Consider the following 24730-nt stretch of genomic DNA (forward strand, 5'->3'; position numbering starts at 1 on the left):
GGCTGTCGCTACGTATTTACAGTGAAAGTCAGGACACTATTCAGGCTTTTAAATAAAACGTTTCATCTGGTGTATATAGCGGAGTCTTATGTAGTGTGTCACCCTATAGAGATGGAAACTGCCTGACAGCGGGTGAGTGAGGACTCGGGGAAGCTGAATGTGAGTGCTACTTTACTGACAGGTGGGTAAAAGAGAAGAGACAGCTTGTCACTCTTGTAGCGCGACATTCCTGCCACAAAGCAGAGCACAAACCCCTGTCACACTGTGTTGTGTCTCTCAGACTCTCCTGACAGAGCTCAAACCAACACTGGGGAAACATTATGCAACCAATCAGAATATTGCTATGATTTGCCCCACTGCAGCTAGTCTGTCAGTGTTAATTTTTGATTGGTTGCTGTGGGCAGCCCTGTGAAATAGAGTTGCCAGGTTGGAAGTTTTCCAGCCAAATTGGGCTACTAATTTAAAGTCCAGGCGGGTTTTGAAAGTGCAAACTAGCCAAGGTACAGATTTGGTCTACTTTTTGGGCCTTTGGAAACCTTACCAGCCATAGTTTTTTCTTGCCCTAATGTGCCAAGCCTGTATCTCCCAATGTGTGTTGGGTAATATAGTTTTTGTTTAACAATTTGTCAACTACCAAATTTAATGTAAGACTACAATACCCAGCATGCAATGGGGCTGACTTGTCTAGAAGTCGGGAGTTACCAGATTTTAGGCTCTGTTCCCCAGTCTCCTGTCCCATTCTCATGTTTTCCAGTGACTTTCCTCGATTTCAGATAATTTTGGGGCAAAAATCCGCTGGCCACCAAAATGTCTAGAGGTTGACTTGTTTTACAAATATTTATTGAGTTGTTTATGAATTAGGGCCTTATGGGGCCCCTACAAGAGTTCTGGGCAACGCACTCTTCGGATCACCCAAGGAATCGCTTGGTCTTCAGATCATTGGTAAAAAACCTTATGGGGCCCCTATACCTCCTGGGCCCCCCTCTGTAGTTACACCCCTGAGACTGGTGAATCTGTTCCATTTTACTTGAAAAAAGGCATAGTTTCACATAAATCCATTTATTTATTTAGACTTTTTTTCGCTGCACATATTGTGCTATTTTTGGGCTACTTTTGAAGTGCCTCTTGGCTAGTTTTGGGCTGGTTTTGTAGCTGACTTTGGCTCGTTTGGAAAATTAGACCTGGCAAGCCTGCTGTGAAATAACAGATGGGGGTTGTTCTGTAGCTCTCCGGTCCTGGGCTTGTTTACAACCATTGGGTGGGGCAAAATGCCATATTTTTTGCACTGTGCATTGTCCCCTCCCCTATAATTTGCATCAATAGGTGCAACTTTTTACAGCCGTGGAATAGAACAGAAAGACTAGAGTGACTGGGCAAATTTGGGCCTTTTGTTGTTTTTTTACATATGGGGGTAAGAGTCGCATTATTGTCTGTATGCATGAGTTGGTAACAAGCAGGAGGGGGAATGTATGGTGGGGTGTGAGCAGGCAGGGGATGATGGGGCTGGAGGCTTGGCCTGGCCTTCCTTACCTTTTGGTACCAGCACTGTTCAGGACTAGGGTTGCCACCTTTTCTGGAAAAAAATAGCCTTCCTATATAGTTTTTTTTTCTATTAATAACATTGGGATCAGCCATAATTTTTACCAGCCAGGTGGCAACCCTATTCAGGACATGTAGTGCAGCCAGGCCCGGATTTGTGGAGAGACCACCAAGGCCCTGGCCTAGAGTGGCAGGTTTTTTCGGGGGCGGCATACTGCTCAAACATACCCACATTGGTTCAGAAACACTGGGGATATAATCGTTTTTTAAGTTTCCAGTGCACCAATCCCCATTGCTCCGGTCCTGATGATAAAAATTTAAGTGAAGAAAAGGGAGGGGATAGGGATCCAACAACATCGGGCCTAAGGCGCCCGCTATATAAATCCGGCTCTGAGGGCAGCTGCAAGAAATGCCATATTCCTGGCTATACTTGGTCACTGCACATAGACCACGATCTTGAGGCAGGCCCTCTCCAGTGAGTATCAGGCTAAAGGTGGCCATACACTGGCAGATTAAAGCTGCCGGTTTCAGTCATTTAGACCAATTTGGCAGCCTATCTGCTTGTGTACGGGTCGTTACGACTGGTCTCCCTGGTCGATATCAGGCCAGATATCGATCAGGGCACTTTGATTTTTCTTGACGATTGAGGACCATATCAGCTAGTTTCGAGAACCCGGTGGTGCGTATTTCCTTTGTTGTAATCCGATCGTTGGGCCTTAGGGCCGAACAATCTAATTAACACGATATCGCCCGGCCTTTGGTGGACATATCGGGTTAAGATCCGCTAGAATGGCGACCTTGCCAAATCTTAATACAGTTTATTCAGATGTTTCCAGACAGGGACCAGATAGTAATTGATTATATCAGTTTATTTCTACCTAACCCACTGTATAAGGGGTAGGGGAACAGTCAAGGATCACTTAATATTTAGGAGAGTCCCTTAAGTCTGGAAAACAATAGTGCTCTATGCTATATCTTTAGAAATAAGACAAATTAATGGAACCAGTTTATTTGACTAATTTCTACATATACAGTATACCATGACCTGAATGAATGAGAATTTCACAAACATTCTTCTTTACACTAAGTGCAAGGTTTGCATATAAAAGGAGTGAAATGAGGTCTTAAAGGAGAACAAAAGGTATAATTAATGGGGATGTCAAAATGTTATCCCCCCTTCCATGATTATAATCTCTCATCTCATACCCGGGGCTGGTGCCCCTGTTCTCTAAGAACTGCAGCGGCCTGGGAAGAAGCTCATCATTGCCATTTTCTCTTTCTACTTCTTCAATCTTCTTCTACCTTCAGATGCATGCACAGTAGCCCCAACTTAGATGCAAAAGCCAGCTCTTTTATTCTACTGTGCATGCGCTAGCCCAGGCCCAGAGAAAAGAAGACAGAAAAGGAAGAAGATCACGGCTGATGATCTTCTTACCCCAGGTCAGTGCAGTTTTCTGCTAACACGAGCACCAACCCACCAACCCCGCTTATCAGGTAAGCAATTATAATCACTGGGGGGTGCCTAACATTTGTTACCCCCCAGTGATTTTACCTTTAGTTCTCCTTTAAGTCGACGTCTTTTATTGTATCATTCATATATATATTTTGATGATATAATGTACACATTGCAAGGGGTGAAACAAACATCTTCATGGCCTATTAGGAGTTTATTTTATCTTCTTCCAGCTAGTGAGCACTTGCATTTTCTGTGGGGAGTTTGGAGACACAAGCCAGTAGTTTTATACAATTTCCCAAACCATTGCCAACTTTATCCTGATGGGTGAGGGGTGAATAATGGTTTGTGGGGCTGCAAGAGAGTGCCAGACTGTTTAGTTTAGTGTTAGAGAACCCAAGTAACACTGGGCTGGCGTATGGGTTAGGAAGGATCTTTGCAGTTCATTGGCGGTGATACTTGTATGATTCCTGTTGAGGCAGTATCACTAATACAATAAGTTTCTACCCAGTTTCTCTTGTTTTTAGTACTTGCAATTAGACATCCTTTAAAACCAACAAAAGACGGGTAATCTGGAAGCAGCAGCATTTCCCTTTATCAGGGAGTACCCACTCTCCAGTGAACAGTCTATCTCTGCTGACTCATTGTATCAGGGGTAGTGTAGCTTGCTGCTTGTTACCATGCTTTATATGCAGACCATAGTCATCATTAACTGCAGAACCTGTCTCTTCTGAAGTTTAGATTTCATTTCCTCCAGGGTTTGTCTTCTACAATGAAGGTTTTGTTACTGAAAGACCCCAAAACTAAGGATTTGGCTTCAGATCCCTATGTTAAGGTATGTAAACGCTCATCTCTTTTTCTTGCTGTACTTTGTGTTTTATTGTAGGTCATTTAAAATAAATATATAAATAATAGAGATACCCCACTCCCTTTAAAAATTATCTATCATAGTAAATTGTTTCCTCCACCAGAGATGTCGGCTAATAGAATCCGCATTATTTCAAAGGCATGCGCCTAATAAACGAGCTGTGAGACTAGCTTATTTTGAACATGTGTGACAAAACTTGGCCACTAGTGATGGGCGAATACATTAGTCAGGAGCAAATTCCCGGCGAATTTCCATGTTTCACTGCGGCAAATAAATTCATGTAACTCCAGCGCCAAATAAAACTTGGACGCACGTCGGAAAAGTTGCTCTCGTCAAAAACGTTGTGCGTCAACACTATTAGTACACCCATTGACTTTAGCTCTGGTGTCTAAATTCCAGTTTTGCTAATATTTCACTGTTTCGCTAATTTTGGGGGAAATTTGCAATTTTTTGGCGAAAAAAGTTTCAGTACAGATATGGGATCTGAAACCTGTTATCCAGAAAGCTCCGAATTATGGAAAGGCTTTCTGCCATAGACTCCATTTAATCCAAATAATCCAAATTTTTAAAAATAATTTCCTTTTTCTCTTTCATAATAAAACAGTACCTTGTACTTGATCCAAATTTTCTCTCTACATCATACTAACAGTTAATGTAAGGTGAACAACCCCTTTAAAGGACCAGTAACATCAAAAAATTTAATTGTTTTGAAGTAATAAAAATATAATGCAGTGTTGCCCTGCACTAGTAAAACTGCTGTATTTGCTTCAGAAACACTACTATTGTTTATATAAATAAGCTGCTGTATAGCCATGGGGGCAGCTATTCAAAGGAGAAAATGCTCAAGTTAAACAGCAGATAAGATCTGTAGAACATAATGCTATCTGTTATCCATTATTCATCCTGTGCCATATAGCCGTTTTTCAATTTCCGCCATTGCTACTCAGCAGCTTGTTTATATGAACTATAGTAGAGTTTCTGAAGCAAACACACCAGTTTCACCAGGGCAGGGCAACACTACATTATATTTTCATTACTTTAAAACAATTTCAGTTTTTGGTGTTACTGTTCCTTTAAGTTTTAGAGATCCAATTTACAGAAAGATTTGTTATCTGGAAAACCCCATAATTCTTTACCAAGCTTATATAAGAAGTGTTGTTGACTCGGCTTGCAGTTTCAGTCTTGCCTAAAGGTGGCCATACACGGGCCGATAAAAGCTGCCGACAGACTGAGTCGGCAGCTTATTGGCCCGTGTATGGGGGCCCCCGACGGGCTTCCCCGATCGAGATCTGGCCGAAAGTCGGCCAGATCTCGATCGGATGGGATTAAAAATCCCGTCGGATAGTGGCCGCATCTGTTCGTTGATGCGGTCCCGCGATCCGACCGCCTGTTTGCGAACGCTAGGATCCGATCGTTGGGCCCTAGGGCCCATGATCGGATCAGCCCGATATTGCCCACCTCAAGGTGGGCATATCGAAGGGAGATCCGCTCGTTTGGCGACATCGCCAAACGAGTGGATCTTTCCATGTATGGCCACCTTAAGATGCCATTGTTCCTCAATTACTGCAAGTTATAAAATAGAAGCAAAGATCCAGGTGGTTGCTATGGGCAACCCCTGGTCCCGAGCATTTACCGTATATCATTTATTAACAAAAATACTGCATGCTGTGCTGTACGTACAATAAGACACACAATGATTTATAATAAATAATTCAGAATTAGCCAGATATTGACAAAGTTTATAATAACCATTCATAACACCACTGTTTTTTTTTTTATAACACTGCACAAGTAAAGAACGTCAGTATGTTTGTCTCCCTCTAGGAATTATCATCGCATGGATTACAAGCAACACTAATCCCCGTGTTATCCTTCAAATTTGTGTCTCTGGATCATTTTTTTGACAAGGTATGAAATTGTCTTATTGAATTTTTACACCTTGGAATATTTTATTAACAAAATCTGAATGTAGGATCATATGTCTGTGTAGGGCCCCTGTGCAACTGATTCTAGGCTGTCAAACTGTGATGAGATTGTTTTTTTAGTACACTACAAAATAAAAAAACACGTATTCAAGTATGGGACCTGTTATCCAGAATGCTCAGGACCTGGGGTTTTCTGGATAAGGGATGTTTCCGTAATTTGGATCTCCATACCTTAGATCGACTACAAAATAATTTGAATATTAATTAAACCCAATAGCATTGTTTTGCCTCCAATGAGGTTTAATTATATCTTGTTTGGGATCAAGTACAAGGTACCGGTATGGAACCTGTTATCCAGAATGCTCGGGACCTGGGGTTTTCCAGAGGTATTTCCGTAATTTGGATCGCCATACCTTAACTCTACAAAAAAATTCATTAAAACATTAAATAAACCCAATAGGCTGGTTTTGCTTCCAATAAGGATTAATTATATCTTAGTTTGGTTCAAATACAAGCTACTGTTTTATTATTACAGAGAAAAAGGTAAATGAAAAGGTGATGAATTTCAAAGTAATGGGTCGTTCGAATCGAAGTAAGATCGTATCCGATCGAATTCTATTCAAAGTATTTAAAAAAAAAAAACTTAGATTTTTCAAAGTCCACCAATTGACTCCAAATAGATTCTAGGAGGTCCCCCATAGGCTAAAACAACAATTCGGCAGGTTTTAGATGGCGAATGGTCGAAGTCGAATTTTTAAAGAGACAGTGCATGATAAATTACGATATTCGAATTTTTTTCAAATCGAATTTGGACTATTCCCTAGTCGAAGTACACAAAAATAGCCCGAAATGCAAATTTTTTTACTTCGAATTTTCAATTCGACCCTTGATAAATCTGCCCCTAAGTGTACGGAGTGTGTGTGAGTATAGTTATGTGTTGTTAAAATAAATAATTATGAAGTTTTGTAAATTTGCCCCATATGTATCCTCAGGCCTAGTGCCATATTACAAATAATTTGGAAGGGCAGTGTGTATGTGTATATATATATATATATATATATATATATATATATATATATATATATATATATATATATATATATATATATATATATATATATATATATATGTCAGTGCTCTAAAAATACATGTTAATAATAATAATAATAATATTTGTATGTCTTACTATGGAAAGGCAGCCCCAGCTCCCCAATCAACATTTAACTCTTTTCTTCCTTTTTTTTCACATTTTATTTCAAAAGCTTTCTCACCCAGAGAGTTACGCCGGTCTTATATTTACCAGCCCAAGAGCAGTAGAAGCTGTCAAATTATGTTTGCAAAAGCCTGCTCATAAAGAAGGTGAGTGCCAGAAACAGAAATAATATATATACTCGTGGGGATTTTTGCATGTCCAGCTTTGCGGTACAATAGATCAGATCAGATCAACAGTCAGTAGATTTGGGGTATTTTAATTTGCATTTAATTAGATCAGTTTTCATCTATGTCGTTAGTTTGCTGTGCATAAAAGTTTGTGGGCTGTAAAAGTTAATCATCATAAATATTTGCATCTTTTGTAGCCTAAAGTCAAGTGGAAGTTAACTTTTGATTACATTGAGATCCTTTCCTGTTAAAGGGGTGGTTCACCTTCAAACAACTAGTTGGTTTCAGATAGATCACCAGAAATAACCACTTTTTCCAATGACTTTCTATTCTCTGTGTGACTGTTTTTCTAGTATAGAAGTATAAAGTGTCATTTTTCACCTTCTAAAGCAGCTCTGGGAAGGGGGGGTCGCCGACCCTGTAAACTGTTCTAAATTGATACATTTAGTTGATACATTTCATATCTTTGTCCCTGCTGAGCAGAATCTCTGGGTTTCATTACAGGCAGCTGTTAGAATTGATACAATAGTTGCTAATACTCCAGAGATGCTGCTGAGAAATGTATCAACTCAATGTTGCAAAATTGTAACAGTTCAGAATCTGCACCTGAATTACTGAGCTGCCAGACTCAAACACCAGAGACAGGGACATTCAACTTTAAAGTTAGATTTTGGAAAAACAGTAAAAAATAAATAATGGAAAGTAATTGAAAAAAGTCTTTATTTGTGGGGAGCAATCTGAAAACAACTGTATTGAAAAAATAGTTTGGAAGGTGAACAACCCTTTTAAACTGTGACTTTAATATTCAAAAGCCGCTACTAGTGATGAACGAACCTGTCCCGTTTTGAATCGCCGAAAATTTCATTAAAATGCGAAAATTTTGTGAAACAAAGTGAAGTCAATGGCCGACAAATTTTCTCTCTCCAAATGCATTACAGTCGATGGGCTTTTTTTTTTTTAAGGGTGTTTTTTCGTCTTGGCTACTTTTTTGTCGCGGAAAATTTTATTCTAAAATGTATATGTACAGGTATGGGATCCGTTATCCAGAAACCCATTATGCAGAAAGCTCAGAATTATGGAAAGCCCATCTCCCATAGGGGGAAATTTACTAAAGGGCGAAGTGACGTCATTTTGGCACTTCGCAGATTTACTAATGGTAATTTCGCCAAGGAGATAGACTCTGGCGCAACTTCGCCCTCTAATGCCAGGCGAATTTTCAGTAATGTTAATATGCAAATTCACTATGTTTTTGATTTTACTGACCGTTACCTCTATCGCCAGACTTGCCTTCGCCACCTCAGGCCAGGTGAAGTGCAATAGAGTAGATAAGGAGTTCCTCAAAAAATAGTTGAAAATTTTTCTAAGTCCCAAAAAACGCTGGCGTTTTTTCCTATTTAAAGGAGAAGGAAAGCTACAGAGGCATTTTATTGCCAATAGATTAGCTGCAATAGTGCAAGCTAGAATGCTATATTAATTCTGTAGAATTTTTTACCATAATTAAGTAAAAAGCTCTAGAAACTCTCTGTTTGTTTAGGATAGGAGCTGCAGTATTAACATGGTGTGACATCACTTCCTGCCTGAGTCTCTCCCTGCTCTGGGCTCAGATTACAGCAGAGAAGGGGGGGGGAGCAAACTGAGCATGCTCTTGCCCAGGGCAATGAGGTTTAAGCTGAAGGCAGGAAGTCTGATACAGAAGCCCATGTGTACACAATAGAAGGAAAGAAATGCAGTGTTTCTTTTGACAGGGGACTCAGAGCAGCACTACTTTGGGGTTTTACTGGTGTATTTAGATGGACCTTTCTGATAAGGCTTACTTAGTTTTAACCTTTCCTTTAAAGGGTGATAGACTGAAAAAGATCGTTTGCTAACATATGGTACCTAAACTATACTGTGGGCACATGTGTAAGGCATTATAACAACTTTATATAATTTTATTAAGGTTCCCTGGCCTTGTGTAGTGTAATGTATTTGCTGCAGCATATATCCCCATTGTAATTTAACTGCACGCCGTATGCTTATTAGCCAACGCTAGCGTAACTTTGAACTGCTGAGCGTAATTTCGCTGGCGTACCCTGTGTGTAATTTTGGATCTTCGTGAATTAGCGTTGTCCAGGCAAATTTGCGCCTGGCGAAGTGTTGCGATGTGCGCAAAGCCATTGCTGGCGAATTTTCGCCGGTTAGTGAATTTGCCCCATAGACTCCATTTTAGCCAAATAATCCAGATTTTTAAAAATCATTTCCTTTTTATCTGTAAAAATAAAACAGTAACGTGTACTTGATCCTAACTGAGATATAATTATGATTTATTGGAAGAAAAAACAGCCTACTGGGTTTATTTAATATTTATATGATTTTCTAGTAGACTTAAGGTATTAATATCCAAATTACAGAGAGATCCATTATCTGTAAAACTCCAGGTCCCGAGCATTCTGTATAACATGTCCCATAACTGTATAATTCTTTGCCAATCTCATGTAAGAAGTGTTGTTGACTCGGCTTGCAGTTTCAGTCTTGGCTAAGCTGCTATTCTTCTTCACTTACTGCAAGTTATAAAATAAAAGCAAAGATGGTGGTTGCTACGGGCAAGCAAGAGTGGGTGCAGAACACAAGGGAAACTCTGGATAGGGGAGAATTAATTTTGATCCCCCAACGCATGTGCTAGAGTTTGAAACATAGAGGACTGTTTCAATTCAAGAAAATACAGGGCAGGACAAAGTGCAGGAAACATGTCACCCTGCAATAAAACAGTACCTTGTGTAATCTTTATTGGAAGTAAAACCAGCCTGTTGGGTTTATTCAATGTTTACTTGCTTTTCTAGTAGACTTAAAGTGGTTGTTTGACTTTGAGTTAACTTTTAGTATGATGTAAAGAGTGATATACTGAGACAACATGCAATTGGTTTTCATTTTTTTTTTATTTGAGGTTTTTAAATAATTTAGCATTTTATTCACAATAACAATAAGATAAATAACTCAAACACCACAAATAATAAAAAATGAAAACCAATTGCATAGCTTATTGTTCTGCAGCTTTCCAGTTTGCAATGTCAACAATCTGCAAATTACCCTTTGAATAAGATTCCAAATATTTGAATCCACAAACCGTGTGTAATGTTGTTAGTTGCTTAATCCAACAGTGATCTGGTTTTGCCACTTCCAGAAGAACGTATCATATGGGAATAAAGGTTCACTGGAGAGCAGCCTTTTTTTAAGTGATTTATTAAAGTTGCCGAGCACATGTTTCGGACCTCTAGGGTCCTTCCTCTGGTGCAGTAACTGAGAGGTCCGAAACATGTTGTGCTCTGCAACTTAAATAAATCACTTGAAAAGACTGATCTCCAGTGAACCTTTATTCCCATATGATTTGAATAAGAGACTGCAATATGAATAGGATAGGGCCTGAATAGAAACAAGTAGCAATAACAATGCATGTGAAGCTTTACAGAGCATTTGTTTTAAAGATGGGGTCAGTGACCCCCATTTAAAAGCTGGAAAAAGTTAGAAGAAAAAGGCGAATAATGAAAAAAAACTATTAAAAAGAAATGATGAAGACCAATTGAAACATTGCTTAGAATTGATCATTCTATAACATACTACAAGTAAACTTAAAGTTGAACCATCCCTTTAAGGTATGGAGATCCAAATTATAAAAACATACCTTATCCAGAAAACATCAGGTCCTAAGCATTCTGGATAACAGATTCCATACCTATATATATTATCATGTCCACTGCTAGTAAATTAAGCCCAGTATACGGTTAAAGTAGGGAATCCAGGATTCGGTTCATGATTTGGCCAGGATTCAGCCTTTTTCAGCAGGATTCAGATTTGGACGAATGCTTAACCCGGCCAACCCGAATCCTAATATGGGTGGGAAGGGAAATGACGTGACTTTTATGGGCAGATTTATCCAGGGTCGAATTTCAAATGTAATGGGAGTTTTTTTGAACTCCCATAACTTCGAAATTCAAATTAAAAAAGAGCAACCGAACTTTATTAAAAAAATATTCGTTTTTTTCTGCGGGTGAGTAGGCTGTATTTGATCGAAGTAAGATCGTATTTGATTCAAAGTATTTGAAAAAAAAAAAACTTAGATTTTTTAAAGTCCACCAATTGACTCCAAATAGGTTCTAGGAGGTCCCCCATAGGCTAAAACAGAAATTGGGCAGGTTTTAGATGGTGAATGGTCGAAGTTGAAGTGTTAAAGAGACAGTACATGATAAATTTCAATATTTGGATTTTCTAATTTCTTTTGGACTATTCCCTAGTCAAAGTACACAAAAATAGCTCGAAATTCTTTTTTTTTTTTACTTTGAATTTTCAATTCGACCCTTGATAAATCTGCCCCTTAGTCACAAAACAAGGAAGTAGAAAAAAATTCTACATTTTCCCTTTCCGGTTCGGTATTCGGCCGAATCTCAAATAGTGGATTCGGTGCATCCCTACATTAAGCTTAGAGAAAATATCCATGTTTTTAATCACAATCCCATTTATTGGTTTCCAGTCCTCACTGTGAGTAACTCTTGTATGCAAAGCACAGACAGCGTTTCCAATGGAACGTCCAGAGCCTCTTCGTGTTCCCCTTCATGCTCTGACATTTCCAATAAGCCCGTGATGTCAAACTCTCATTAAATAAAGATAACGACATTTTGTTTTCAATTACAGCGCCCCACTCGAGAAATTATTGTAAATTAAACTCCTTAGAAAATTAATATAGCATTCTCACAAAGATTTTTTTTAATTAGGCCTTTGATTTTAAGCTGAAAAAATTCACACTCCATGAAATCTTTAATCATTACTAATATGTTGTAGTTGGTTATTAGAACTCTTGTACAAAATTACCTTCCGGCGGGTTGTTTTTTTTTTTTTTTCTTCCCCCAACATGAACGAAATCATTAACTCCAGACACGAGGAACATGCCAAAACAAATAATTCAATTAATGAAGGTGTCTGGAAAATGGGAAAATAGAAGGCATGCGCCACTTTTTATTTTAATGGGAATGTTGATGCATTTTGGCTTTTGTTGAAAGTCATAAAGGCAGAATTAGAAAAGGCCCCTTTTTGTGGAGATTTATGTGACTACTAGACTCAACGGGGGCTGTCTGAGAACTAGACCATCTCCCACGGGGCTGAGGCAATAGTTAGCCCTGGCTTGGATTTTATAGTTTGCCCAAATATGTCCTATTTCCTCTGTTTATTCTGACTTATGTATCCCGGCAATGGTTATCATGTGGGCCTTGGGGAAAGGTCCCATTCTGATACAGGTGTCTGGGTAACTCACCTGAAATCTAGAGTTTGCAACATATTCATTTAGTATGGGTGTCCAGTTATCAGGCCTCCATCTGTGGTTAAACTATAAATTACAGCATATCAAGATAGCTGTAGGCTGAGAGCTGTAGTTTCACAACAAATGGAGGCTTCTTGCTTATTGATGTGAGCCTCCCCAGGGTGTAGTTTCTTGACCCCAAAATTTGCGCATGTGGGCGCACACTTTTTTTTGCCCCACGCCCTGATTAACTTTTGAAGGGGAGCGGGTCAGGGCCCCCAAGAGCCGGGACCCACCGGGTTTTTTCCCAGCGTCCCGCCAGCCCAGTCCGACCCTGGTTATGTAATAAAATACACTTAGGGGGTTATTCATTAAAGTGCGAATGCTAAAAACTCAGAAAATTTGAGGAGAATTTTTAGTGGGAAAAAAAAACTAGACTTTTTCGAGATTTATTATACCCTGAGGATGCAAAAAGTCAGAATCCGAAAATCCACCATCCCACACCTGCCGAGGTTGAATATAAGTCAATGGGAGAGGTCCCTATCCTATGTTGACGTTTCTATGGTCTGCGCTGGAATTGGCACGAAAATCCAACTCTTTCTGCTTTTCGCGCAAAAATCTGAAAAAGTCTGACTTTTCGGGAAAAAGCCCAAAACAATTTGTACGATTTTCGCTCAAAATGTGGATTCTACTTGAAACTTTTTTAAAATAAAATATCAGAAAAATTCGGACTTTGATACAGGGCCGGCCTTAGGCCAATTGGACCAATTGGGCCCAATTGGGCCCCGCACCTCTGGGGGGCCCCGCACCACAGGGCAGCACAGATAATATTTCCCTCAGCACATGATGCTGCCTGGCCTGCCCCCAACTTTGAGAGTCCAGCCCATCCCCAAATCCATAGGTCTAGCCTGCCCCCAACTCTCATAGGCCCAGCTTTCCTCCAACCTTGCTAGGCCCTGCCTGCCCCCAATCCAACCAAGCCTGCTCCCAAGCTGAATCGGCCCAGCCCCAAACTAATTGGCCCAGTCCACTCTCCTATTTCCTCCCTCTCTCTCTTACCCTGTGTGCCCCTATTATGTTACCTTGTCTGCCCCTTTCCTTTCTATTTTGTGCCTGTATGCCCTTATTTTCCTAAATACTTGGTGTGTCAGTAGCCAGCAACACTTTGTCTAGGGGCCCCGCCAACATGGTCCCAATTGGGCCCCACATGTGATAGGACCAGCCCTGCTTTGATAAATAACCCCCATAGGGTAATTTAGAAATTTATTCACTTAACTCATACCCTTGACCGGTTCTCCTGTCTTTGCTTGGATGCACATGCACAAGTGAAAAACGAAACAATAAAGAAAACGAAAAAGCCACTTTTCTGCTTTACTGCGCATGTGTTGACCTGGGGGCATTGAAGTAAGATGAAATTGAAGAAGAGGACCGCTCCGTTGTGCTCTGTGAGAAGTACCCCAGGCCAGGGCAATTTCTGCTAAAAGGAGCATCAGTCCTGGGTTAAAGGAGAAGAAAAGTCTTTTTGCGCTTGGGGGTGCCTGAAACCCCAGGCCGGTGCTCCCATCAGCTGAAAACTGCACCAGCCCAGGGTTCATCCAGCGAGCACCACAGAGCGATCCTTTTCCATCATCTTCTTTCTTCAAATTTCCAGGGACAGACGCATGCGCAGTAGAATGAAATAGCCAACTTTTTAGTTAAAGTTCGACTTCTCGCTCTACTGCGCATGCGCAACCATGCGAGGAAAGAGATATAACCCCGGACCGGTGCAGTTTTCTGCTGATGGGAGCACCTGCCCGGGGTTTCAGGTAAGTCAATACAATCACATGGGGTGCCTAACATTTGGCACCCCAAGTGCAAGAACACTTTCCTTCTCCTTTAAGTAAATTACCTCTCTTACATAGTCCATTAGCGGCAATAGGACCAACCCAGGCAGCGTATTTAAAAAAAATAAACTGGTATCATATGCATTATAAAATAATTTGCAAACTATTTGGTTTGTTTAAGTATTTTTTTTCCCTTTTAATGCCACATTATCCACTTCACTACACACTTGAAAAAACAACTACACAACTCTTTAAATAGATGAGATTTTCATTTCATAGCTTGACATTAAAGCGGCGATTAGTATTTTAGCCCTACTACTTCTTCACACACACAAATTAATTCTCGTATAAACAAGTATACCCAAACTTTATATTTTTGCTGTGAATTAAAAATGAGTGGGCTGGGGGGGGGGGGGGGGGAGGGAGAATGAGTTAAACAGTGGTTCATTTATAAAGTATCAGACATGATTCTAATTGGAAAACTCAACTCATTAAACAGACCCTGTATGTAAAATGCATGACATTTTGCCAGAATTAAAAAAGGGACCCCAATCTGTGTAAATGACTGGCTGCTCCCAAAATTAATGTTACTCAACAGCTCCCCCTGCTGGCACAAGCCCATTTCCAGAAAAAAGTTGGGGGATTTGCAAATGAATAAGACCCTATGTTTAATTACAAATCATATAAAGACAGCACATTGGATTCCAAAACTGAGAACTGGATGGTCCTACTCCTCTTTAGCCTGGAGGTCGCTGCATCCATAATTTCCAAAAATAATTTCACAATTTGATTAATCAGACTACAGGACAGTTTTCCACGTCGCCCCAGTCCATCTTAAAGGTCAACTATCGCAAAAATGAATTGAGCTTAATCATATTGATATAAGAAACATTCTAAATACAATCAGTTAAAAATTCTGCATTGTTTCTGAAATAATCAAGTCTTCACTATCCCTCTCTCAGCATCTGTTGTTTCTCTTTATTCTGTCTTCATGCAGGAGTTGGGTGTCAGATATTCACTGACAGTTAGATCCAATATCTCTTATAGGGTGGCTCCTTTCCTGTGAATTAGAGCTCACTCAAATAACTGATTCCAGTACAAACAAAATCTAACAAAATAACTTCCTTTTGCACAAATTCTGCATGTAGAAAGACATGATGTCTGGTGATTTTAATAGAAGGAACTCTAATACATCTTCTAGGCAAAAGAAGCCCCCCTATAAGATATATTGGATCTGTCAATGATTATCTTGACACCCAACTGCTACATGAAGAGAGAATGAAGAGAAACAGATGCTGAGAGAGGAATAGTGAAGATGAACTTCATTATTTCAGAAACGGTACAGATTTTTTAATTGATTATATTTAGAAAACGTATTATTTCAGTGTGATGCAGCTTTTATAAAATGTAATATTCCACAATAGTGCCCCCTTAAATAAGCTTGTGCCCAGAGAAAGCAGCAATTTTTCTGGATCATGCTTATCTATGATTTCTTCTTTGCATGGTAGAGTTCTAACTTACATTTGTGGATGCGGTGACAAACTGTGTTCCCGGACAATGGTTTTGGGAAGTATTCCTGAGCCCATGCATTGATTTTCACTACAGAACCATGTCTGTTTTTAATGCAGTACCACCTAAAGGTCCAAAAATCACAGCCATCCAATGTTGGCTTTTGGCCCATCTTTCCTTCTGAGAGACCCAGCTTCTCTCCACCTGCTCTTTTTATAGCCCATCACAACATGTTGCCAATTGGTGAGATGTTCCACCAGGTGTCATTTTTAAGCATTACATGTCTTTTTCAGAAAACAATGTCTGAGTTTGCTAATCATCCCATTTTCTGTTTACACTTTACACAGTGTCACAACTTTTTTTTGGAAATGAGGTTGTAATTTTTCCTTTATTTGTATAACACTGATACACTGCACCACAAATTTTGTGCATCACATGCACCTTAGGGTCAGTTGTATTAGCAGATCATTATCCTGCACGCATACATTTGGAATATAGAATGAAACTTGGGCACCTAGTAGAAACAGGGGAATAAAATAACAAACTCAATACAAGTTTGGGACCTATTATCCAGAATGCTCGGGAGCCTGGGTTTTCTGGATAATTTGGATCTTTATACCTTTAGTCTGCTAGAAAATCTTGTAAAAATTAAATAAACCCAATAGGCTAGTTTTGTCTCCAATAAGGATTAATTATATTTTAGTTTGGATCAAGTACAAGGTAACATTTTTATATTACAGAGAAAAAGTATATAATTTTTAAAAAATGTGAATTTTTTTTTGGATAAAATGGAGTCTATGGGAGACGGCCATCACATCTGGATAACGGGATATTGGATCTCTTACCTGTACATATATGCCATGAATTTATTGGCCTATGTATGGGAGCAAGTTTAAAAATATCTCTCTCTCTCTCTCACTCTCTCTCTCTCTCTCTCTCTCTCTCTCTCTCTCTCGTAGGGCAATTGGAGACAGCTGCTAAGGAATCATGTTCATATTAATATGATACATTTTTTCCCTTTCTTTCCTTAGCTTGGAAGGACCATCTCTGTGCCAAGTGGAATTCTAAGCCCGTTTATGTGGTTGGCAAAGCTACAGCTTCTTTGGGTATGTATAAACAGTTACAGGGGATTGGGGCAGGCCAAGGAGTCTTTTTGAAGGGTATTACAAATTTACCGGCACTACATTGCCGGTAAATTTGTAATACCAGACCCGGCCTTGGCAGGTGTTTTACCGGCTAGGCCGGTAAAATACCGGCCGGGTGGCAACCCTACCTGCAAATCTGTCGGGACTCGGACAGAATCTACTTGATGTCCCCACCGTGCGGGTAACCTGAGGGTACCCGACCCGCTGCAGTGGAGTATATAGGGAACAGTAAGGGGAAATCTACCTTTTAGAGTGTAAGAACGATTGCTGTGGGATACCACTTCCTGTTTAAGTGACGTCACTTCCGGGTGACGCAATGCTTAATGCGGGAATGGGTCGGGTAGGTTTCCTTTGGTTTCAGAAAGTGGGTGCTGGTCGTGCTTATAGTAAGCTGGTACGGATAGGGCACGGGTCTGAAAAAAACAGACTCTTGTAGGACTAATGGAACTACTTCTTGGCTGAATTAGACAGGGCAGGGTTTTAGAGAAGGCTTTCCACACTGAGAGAGCTCCCCCTTGTCCAGAAATTGTCATCAGCAAAAGTAAAAAATACAAACAGTGATCAGGAAGCTAGTTTTGTATTGTTTCTTTCTGTTCAAGATCTCTCCTATAGTTGCAGTGGGTCCCTAGCAACCATTCCTAACTGAAGTGCAACACAACCAAAAAAAAGTTGAATAATTCAATAACCATGAAAAAGTTTATATCTTGTTTTCCCTGATCCCCCGAGAAATGGGAAATGAAGGTTCTGTTGCGTTAATGTATAATACAATGTGTTCCCAGGCGTCTGCAATAACTAGATTCAAGGAAAGGTATCTATCACTGATGAGTTCAGTATCACTATTGCTATGCCTGGGTACCCCGTTGCTAAGTTAGAATACTTTTTGTTCATTATTCACACACACTTTTATCCTTTATTATTATCATTGTCATCTGCATTATTATCATATATATATATATATATATATATATATATATATATATATATATATATATATATATATATATATATATATATATATATATATAGCGAGAGAGAAACAAGTTACACAGATTTACAAATATTGTTCAACATTCTCATCGGTCACTGTCCCAACAGAGCTTACATGGTCATCCAGGTGACATGCCAAAGAGGCCTTATCCAATAATTTGTCTACCGTGCCTCTGCAAACCAGTAGGGCAAAATGGAGACAGTAAAGTAAGATGGTCACGTTAGATCACTGATCCCCAGCCAGTGGCTCATGAGCATCAGGTTGTTCACCAACCCTTTGGATGTTGCTCCCTGTGTTGTCAAAGCAGGTGCTTCAGTTTGAATTCTTGACTTGGAGGCAAGTTTTGGTTGCTCAAAAACCAGAGCCTCCTATAGGCTGAAAGTACACATTTGTGCCAGCCACAGCACTTATTTGGCACCCCATGGAACTATTTTCATGTCTGTGTTGCTCTTGGACTCTTTTTCTATTTGAATGTGGCTCATGGGTAAAAAAAGTTGGGGACCCCCGCAGTAGAATAACCATCTTATCCTACTATTACAATGTAACTGGGCATATAATGACAGACAAGCAGATCTTTTCTCAAAAGATGATCCAACCATTTGGATCTGCATTGAGGGCCATCGGTTCTTTCTTGATGGAATTTTACAGCACTCCTGGCCTAAGTGCAAGAGCAGTAATGGGCACAAAAGCACTCCCCTTAGTGTTCATTTAAAGAATACTTCCGTCTGGGGTCTGACGCACACTGAACCTCATGCTCAGGCAGGGCATAAGTACTGGTCACTGTTGTGGTGCTTGATGGCAAGAAAGTTAGTGGACAGGAGGGGGGTTACATCCCCTACGGCCCTCATGAATGCAGCACTGCACAACTCTGTATTTATGGGGCAAACGCAAGTCAGTTTTTGAACTTAGACCCTGATGGTCTTTCTCCTACAAGAGAATGACCCCTAATATGACTGAGCCCCACTAACTTATCAGTCATGTAGGTCATTATTTTGTCCCTTGCATGGACCAATAGAAGGCTGACTTGATCGAGAATGGCAGCCAATGGCCAGGGCTGGATTTACATAGCGGGCGACCCTAGGCCCACTGCCGTTCGTCTCCCCCGCCCCTTCCTTTTTATTCACGGAAATTTTCATCGGGATCGAAGCAATGAGGATTGGCGCACAGGAAATTTATAAATTTATAAAACTATTGTATTTCCTGCACATTTCTGAACCGATGTGAGTGTGGTTGGGCAGCATGCCGTCCCCTAAAATCCTGCTGCCCTAGGCCTGGGCCTTGGTAGCCTTTCCACAAATCCGGGTCTGCTAATGGCAGCTCATAGCACAGTCTGTTTAACTTATAACAACTAATCAGCAGCTACATACAGTGACATACAGAACTGGAATAATATGTATATACCCTGTGTTGCCATTACACTATTCAGGGTGTAATTATCATTTTCTATTCCTTCCATCAATTATGGATCTCTTGCACTTCACCCGAGCTCTCTGTGATTTTGTTAGCTGCGCAATAAATCACCCGGTGACAGATGGAATCAGTGTATTGCATATATCAGCCACTCAGAGGGGATAACCATCTCTCATATGAGTTTTATTTTCCTAGTGCGAGCACATGGCAGCAGTGACACAAAGCAATTTACACCCCAGCTAATAGTATTACTGTATTTCCTGCTCTGAGGATCTGACAATTTGGCTTTAATGCCTGTATTGATTTTTCATTTTTATGGAAACCTCCGGCATTATAATAGGGGGCTCCTCGTCATTCCCTATGTCGTCCTTGAAGTGAATAAACACTGGCTGCTTGGGGCATATGCCAGGGGCCAATGTGTTTTGTAAGCACTAGTAACTCTTCCTTCCAAGGCTGCCTATGCTCGTTTTTAAAGAGACACAATAAAGCTGTCAGCTTGGCGTTATACTTCAGTAAGATTATATTATATAACCTACAGTGTCAGAAATCTGTCAGAGAGAGAGAGAGAGAGACTCATGCTTTCCAATTCCCAGAGCGAATGCCAGGCTGTATGCCAGCGCTAATACTGCAGTGCAGTACTGGAACAGGCCATTCACTGCTGCTGGGAACTCCAAGGACTCCCACATTCTCTCACATTATTACATTTGGTGGCATTATACAGGGCAACTAAGGCAGGGTGCCAGATATCATTTTCTAGTTTTGCTCCAGCACAAGAGATGCCATCTCTTTGCAGCAAGTACAAGGCTTTTGTTTGATAAGGGCACATCATTTTGTTGGACATAATATCAACGGGATTAAGGAAATAAAAGGGGGAATTGATCCCCTGTTTGATTTTCCTTAGTAGTGGAGTTGCTCGAGGCACAACACCCAGTTTGGCGTCCTATGCACATCCTAGAATTGCAGCACCTTCCATGATCATTATTGTGCCTTACTATACACACTAGGGGGCACATTTACTTAGCTCGACTGAAGGATTAGAATGAAAAATACTTCGAATTTCAAAGTATTTTTTTGGCTACTTCAACTACGACTTCGAATTGAACGATTCAAACTAAAAATCGTCCGACCATTCGATAGTCGAAGTACTGTCTCTTTAAAAAAAACTTTGACCACCTACTTCGCCAACTAAAACCTACGGAGCACCAATGTTAGCCTATGGGAAAGGTCCCCATAAGCTTTCTAAGCTTTTTTTGATCGAAGGAAAATCCTTCGATCAATGGATTAAAATCCTTCGAAACGTTTGATTCGAAGGATTTAATCGTTCGATCAACGATTTTTCCTTCGATCGTTCGCTCGAAGCATTTGCGATAAATCCTTCGATATTCGAAGTCGAAGGATTTTACTTAGAGGGTCAAATATCGAGGGTTAATTAACCCTCGATATTCAACCAATAGTAAATGTGCCCCAAGGGTGTTATTAATCAAAATCCGAATTTATCCCATTATTTTCAGAAATATACTTTGACCAAATCCGCACGGGTTGTTTAGCAATACATTTTCCCGAAAAATTCCAGTTCAGGAAAAAAACTCCAGATTTTTTCTGATTTTTGAAAACAACAAAATCTTCATTTATTTGCATTAAACCCAGCGCAGATCAGGATATCTTTGGGACGTCTCCCATCGACTTTTATAAAACCTTGGCAGGTTTGAGATGCCGGATTTTCGGATTGGCATTCTAGGGTTTTGGTTTTTTTTCACAAAAAAATTGTATTTTATAGGCATTCAGACTTTAATAAATAACCCCCATTTACAAAAGCAGCCTTAAATATAATCATAGCACTTCCATATAGTTGCATAAAGCACCACTGCGTCCTTCCTTGGCATACCTCCCAACATTCAAGAAATGGAAAGCGGGACAAAAGTTGTGCCATGCACAGTGCCGCAAATTTGTTTGACCACGCCCATTTTATGGCCACATCCCCTAATTTACCACGTCCTTTTTACAAACTTTGGCAGTTTAATAAAGTTTGAACACCTTTCTGGGAGTTTTAGTGCAATTTTATGTGTTATAACAGTTTTGCTAATAAAAGTGAATTGCTCTTTAAGCTGCTAGTTGCTGAGACCTAATTATCTTAAATAGTTACAACTGTATCTTTGCTTATCTTAAAGGAGAAGGAAAGCTACCAAAGCAGTGTATTGCCAATATATTAGCCACATTAGTGCAAGCTATAACACTATATTTATTCTGCAGAATGCTTTACCATACCTGAGTAAACAGCTCTAGAAGCTCTCTGTTTGTTTAGGATAGCAGCTGCCATATTAGCTTGGTGTGACATCACTTCCTGCCTCAGTCACTCCCTGCTCACTCATAGCCCTGGGCTCAGATTACAGCAGGGAAAGAGGGGGGGGGGAGAGGAGCAAACTGAGCATGCTCAAGCCCTAGCCCTGGAGGTTTATGCTGAAGTCTGATACAGAAGTCCACGAGTACACAATAGAAGGAAAGAAATGCTGTGTTTCTTTTGACAGAGGACTCAGAGCAGTCTGTCAATACTGGTGTATTTATATAGAACTTTCTGATAAAGCTTACTTAATTTTAGCCTTTCCTTCTCCTTTAAATAGGTACAAAAGTATCCAAGTACAGCTGCTGAGTTCTGACCTCTCCATCAAAAACTCTTATTATAATTAAGTTTCAGAAACTTTGTATCTTTTTCTGGCATCAATACAGGAGATCAAAGTCAGGACATTTCAGTAAGAAACCCGGGACTGCGGGATGAGCTGTCAAAATCGGGACTGTCCTGCAGAAAATGGGACAGTTGGGAGGTATGCCTTGGTCCTTCTGCTGAGTCTCCTGCAAGTTTACCTATTTAAACTAGGAATCACTAGCAGTATCGGCACCCTGAATGTGGCAGTAATTTGAGGGTTCCCACTGTGGGAATGGGTGCGGCACAATTTTGCCTCTTCGGTTGCAACTCCTCATTCTGGAATTTTGGGTAAAAAATGCTACATTACGGTTAGGTTTGCATTTGAAAGTTGCACTTTGCATACAAAATTCAAGGGACCCCTAGGCAGTTGCCCTTTCCTTGTGCCATTCTGTAGACAGTCCTGGCCTGACACATCCCCAAAGACATTTTATAATGAGGATTTAACTTTAAACCTTAGTCATTTCTTACAGGTTCTTTATATCCAACCAGGGCTTGTATCCCAGGCTCTGCCATCAGTTCTATTCTTAATTAACCCATTGAGCTGTCTCTTTATGGCTTTGTAATGTCTAAAATATACATCCATCCCAAGCTCTTGGTAGAAATCATTAGAACCGCTTTACTTGGATAAGTGTAAATTAGCAGTGCAGTTACCCCTAGCAACCAATCAGCAATTAGCTTTAATCTGTCTAGTGCAGTTAAGGAATGACAGCTAAATGCCGGCTGGTTGGTTGGTATGCAATACAACAGACTGCCATCTATGTGAACAGCTCCATTATCTTTAGTCAGAGTTATGGTTATTATTAGGAATTAGAGGGAGCATAGACCTAACATCAGAGTTAATAGTTGATTTTTCCGTTTCTTTATACAGGTACGAGGGGGAATATATCTTATTAAATAGGATATGATAGTCTTTAAATTATCCCCTAAATGCTTACCCCACCACAGCTGCAGGTTTTAATGTTACTCTCGTGCTCTTTGAGCACTTTCTATTAATAAAGAATAAATGGATGGGAAAAAAAAACTTCATATAAATTGAGTTTAAACATCACTTTAGAGCATAACTGCCTTCATTGTGCAGAGGGAAGACTTCATCTTGCTCTTGTAATTTCCCACAGTAGTGTACAGCGTCTTCACTGGGAAGTGAGTGGTCCAACCGCAAACAAATTCCCCTATCGAGCTGCTAAACAGTGCCTTGCATAAGCACAGCTTCTGTTAGGGCAGAGACACAAGCTGTGATTTGGGAAGATTAGTCGCCAGTGACAAATCTCCTCTTCTTCGGGGCGACTAATCTCCCCAAACTGCCTCCCCTGCCGGTGGGATGGCACTCGGAGCGCTTCGCAAAGCAACTTCGGATGACTTCGGAAAACTAAGCCTGCGAGATTATTCGCCGGAAGAAGAGATTTTCGCCAGGGTGATTAATCTCCCTGAATTGCAGCGTGTCTCTGCCCTAACGAGGAACTTCATTCGACTTTGAAAAACGAAGCGTTAGAGTGCCATCCCGCCGGCTATTTACATTGTAGTCGGCGGGAAGGCAGTTCAGGGAGATAAGTCGCCCCAAAGAAGAGAAGATTTGTCGCCTGGTGACTAATCTCCCTGAATTGCAGCGTGTGTCTCTGCCCTAATGAGGAAACTTCGGGCGACTTCGGATAACGAAGTGCTCGAGTGCCATCCCACCGGCGATTTACATTCTAGCCGGCAGGGAGGCAGTTTGGCGAGATTATTCGCCCGAAGAAGAGAAGATTTTCGCCGGGTGACTAATCTCCCTGAATCGCAGTGTGTGTCTCTGTTATAGTATCACTCTTCTTTCATGGGTCTTCACGTAGAAACACAGTACAAATTGCCTTTGTCGAGTGAAACCAGCCCATAGCCTCCAGCCTGCAGTATGTTGTGTTATTATTCACTTAAGCATGTGTTAATTGTATGGTAATTAGCACAGTCTAAATATTGAAATAGAAACAGACAGCAATCTCCTGTGTGCCTGATAAATGAACTGGGCCCTTGCGCAGAATCGAGGAATAATTGTGTGACCTGATTGTGTTATTTCTACCACTTGAAGCATGAGAACAGCTGAGGTTTAGAGGAACTATGTAATATTTGGCCCACTTATTTCAATATATGTCTGACCATCATTTTGCCTGTGGATGGCACATTCTCTGCAAACGCTTTTTCGTCGTTCAGAAATAGGGCTTAAAACATGTTCATGACTCCCTATATAAACACGCCAGGCGGCACTTTAAAAACAAAGGTTATTTAATATACTTGGGGTTTTTCTGCAAGTTTGGTTTGGTCATAAAGCCTTATTTAGTGTGCACTTATTCTTTATGTGCCTCTCACCTTGCCCTTTGTCTAGTCCGGGTGATTATTCATTAGGTACAGTATTTTCACTACGTCTATAACAAATACCCTGTCTCTGGGCAAAGTATATATACAGGTATAGGGTCTCTTAGGGCCCCCCTATAAGTAAAAATACCCAACAGTTATTCGCCGTTGGGTATGTCTGGGAAAAAATGAGACTTTTAGCTTAGAAAAGTTGTCATTTAATTGTGATGTATTGTTAGTTACAGAGAAAATCTGATTTCGGACTTGACAATTTGGTGGAACGATAAATGCTTTAATATGTATTTGTTTTTCCAGTTGAAGAAATTGGTCTTTCGTCAGAAGGGGAAGGCTCAGGAAATGCAGAAAAGCTTGCGGAATGTATCTGTTCAAGTAAGTCTACTTAC

General features: G+C 40.4%; 1 protein-coding gene across 6 annotated transcripts in view; it reads left to right on the forward strand.

Moving 5' to 3' along the window:
* Positions 1 to 131: 131 nt before the first annotated feature.
* uros.L (uroporphyrinogen III synthase L homeolog) overlaps positions 132 to 24730 on the forward strand; it is a 43698-nt gene continuing 19099 nt past the window's right edge. The window contains 6 exon segments of one of the 6 annotated variants that reach the window (NM_001093886.1): positions 132 to 181; positions 3750 to 3827; positions 5685 to 5768; positions 7048 to 7144; positions 16795 to 16869; positions 24642 to 24716. In NM_001093886.1, the coding sequence (NP_001087355.1) occupies positions 3765 to 3827; positions 5685 to 5768; positions 7048 to 7144; positions 16795 to 16869; positions 24642 to 24716 (394 nt within the window). In that variant the 5' untranslated portion in view covers positions 132 to 181; positions 3750 to 3764. 6 annotated transcript variants of the gene reach the window in all.

Source organism: Xenopus laevis, chromosome 7L (genome assembly GCF_017654675.1).
Source record: "Xenopus laevis strain J_2021 chromosome 7L, Xenopus_laevis_v10.1, whole genome shotgun sequence".
In the NCBI taxonomy this organism is placed as follows: domain Eukaryota; kingdom Metazoa; phylum Chordata; class Amphibia; order Anura; family Pipidae; genus Xenopus; species Xenopus laevis.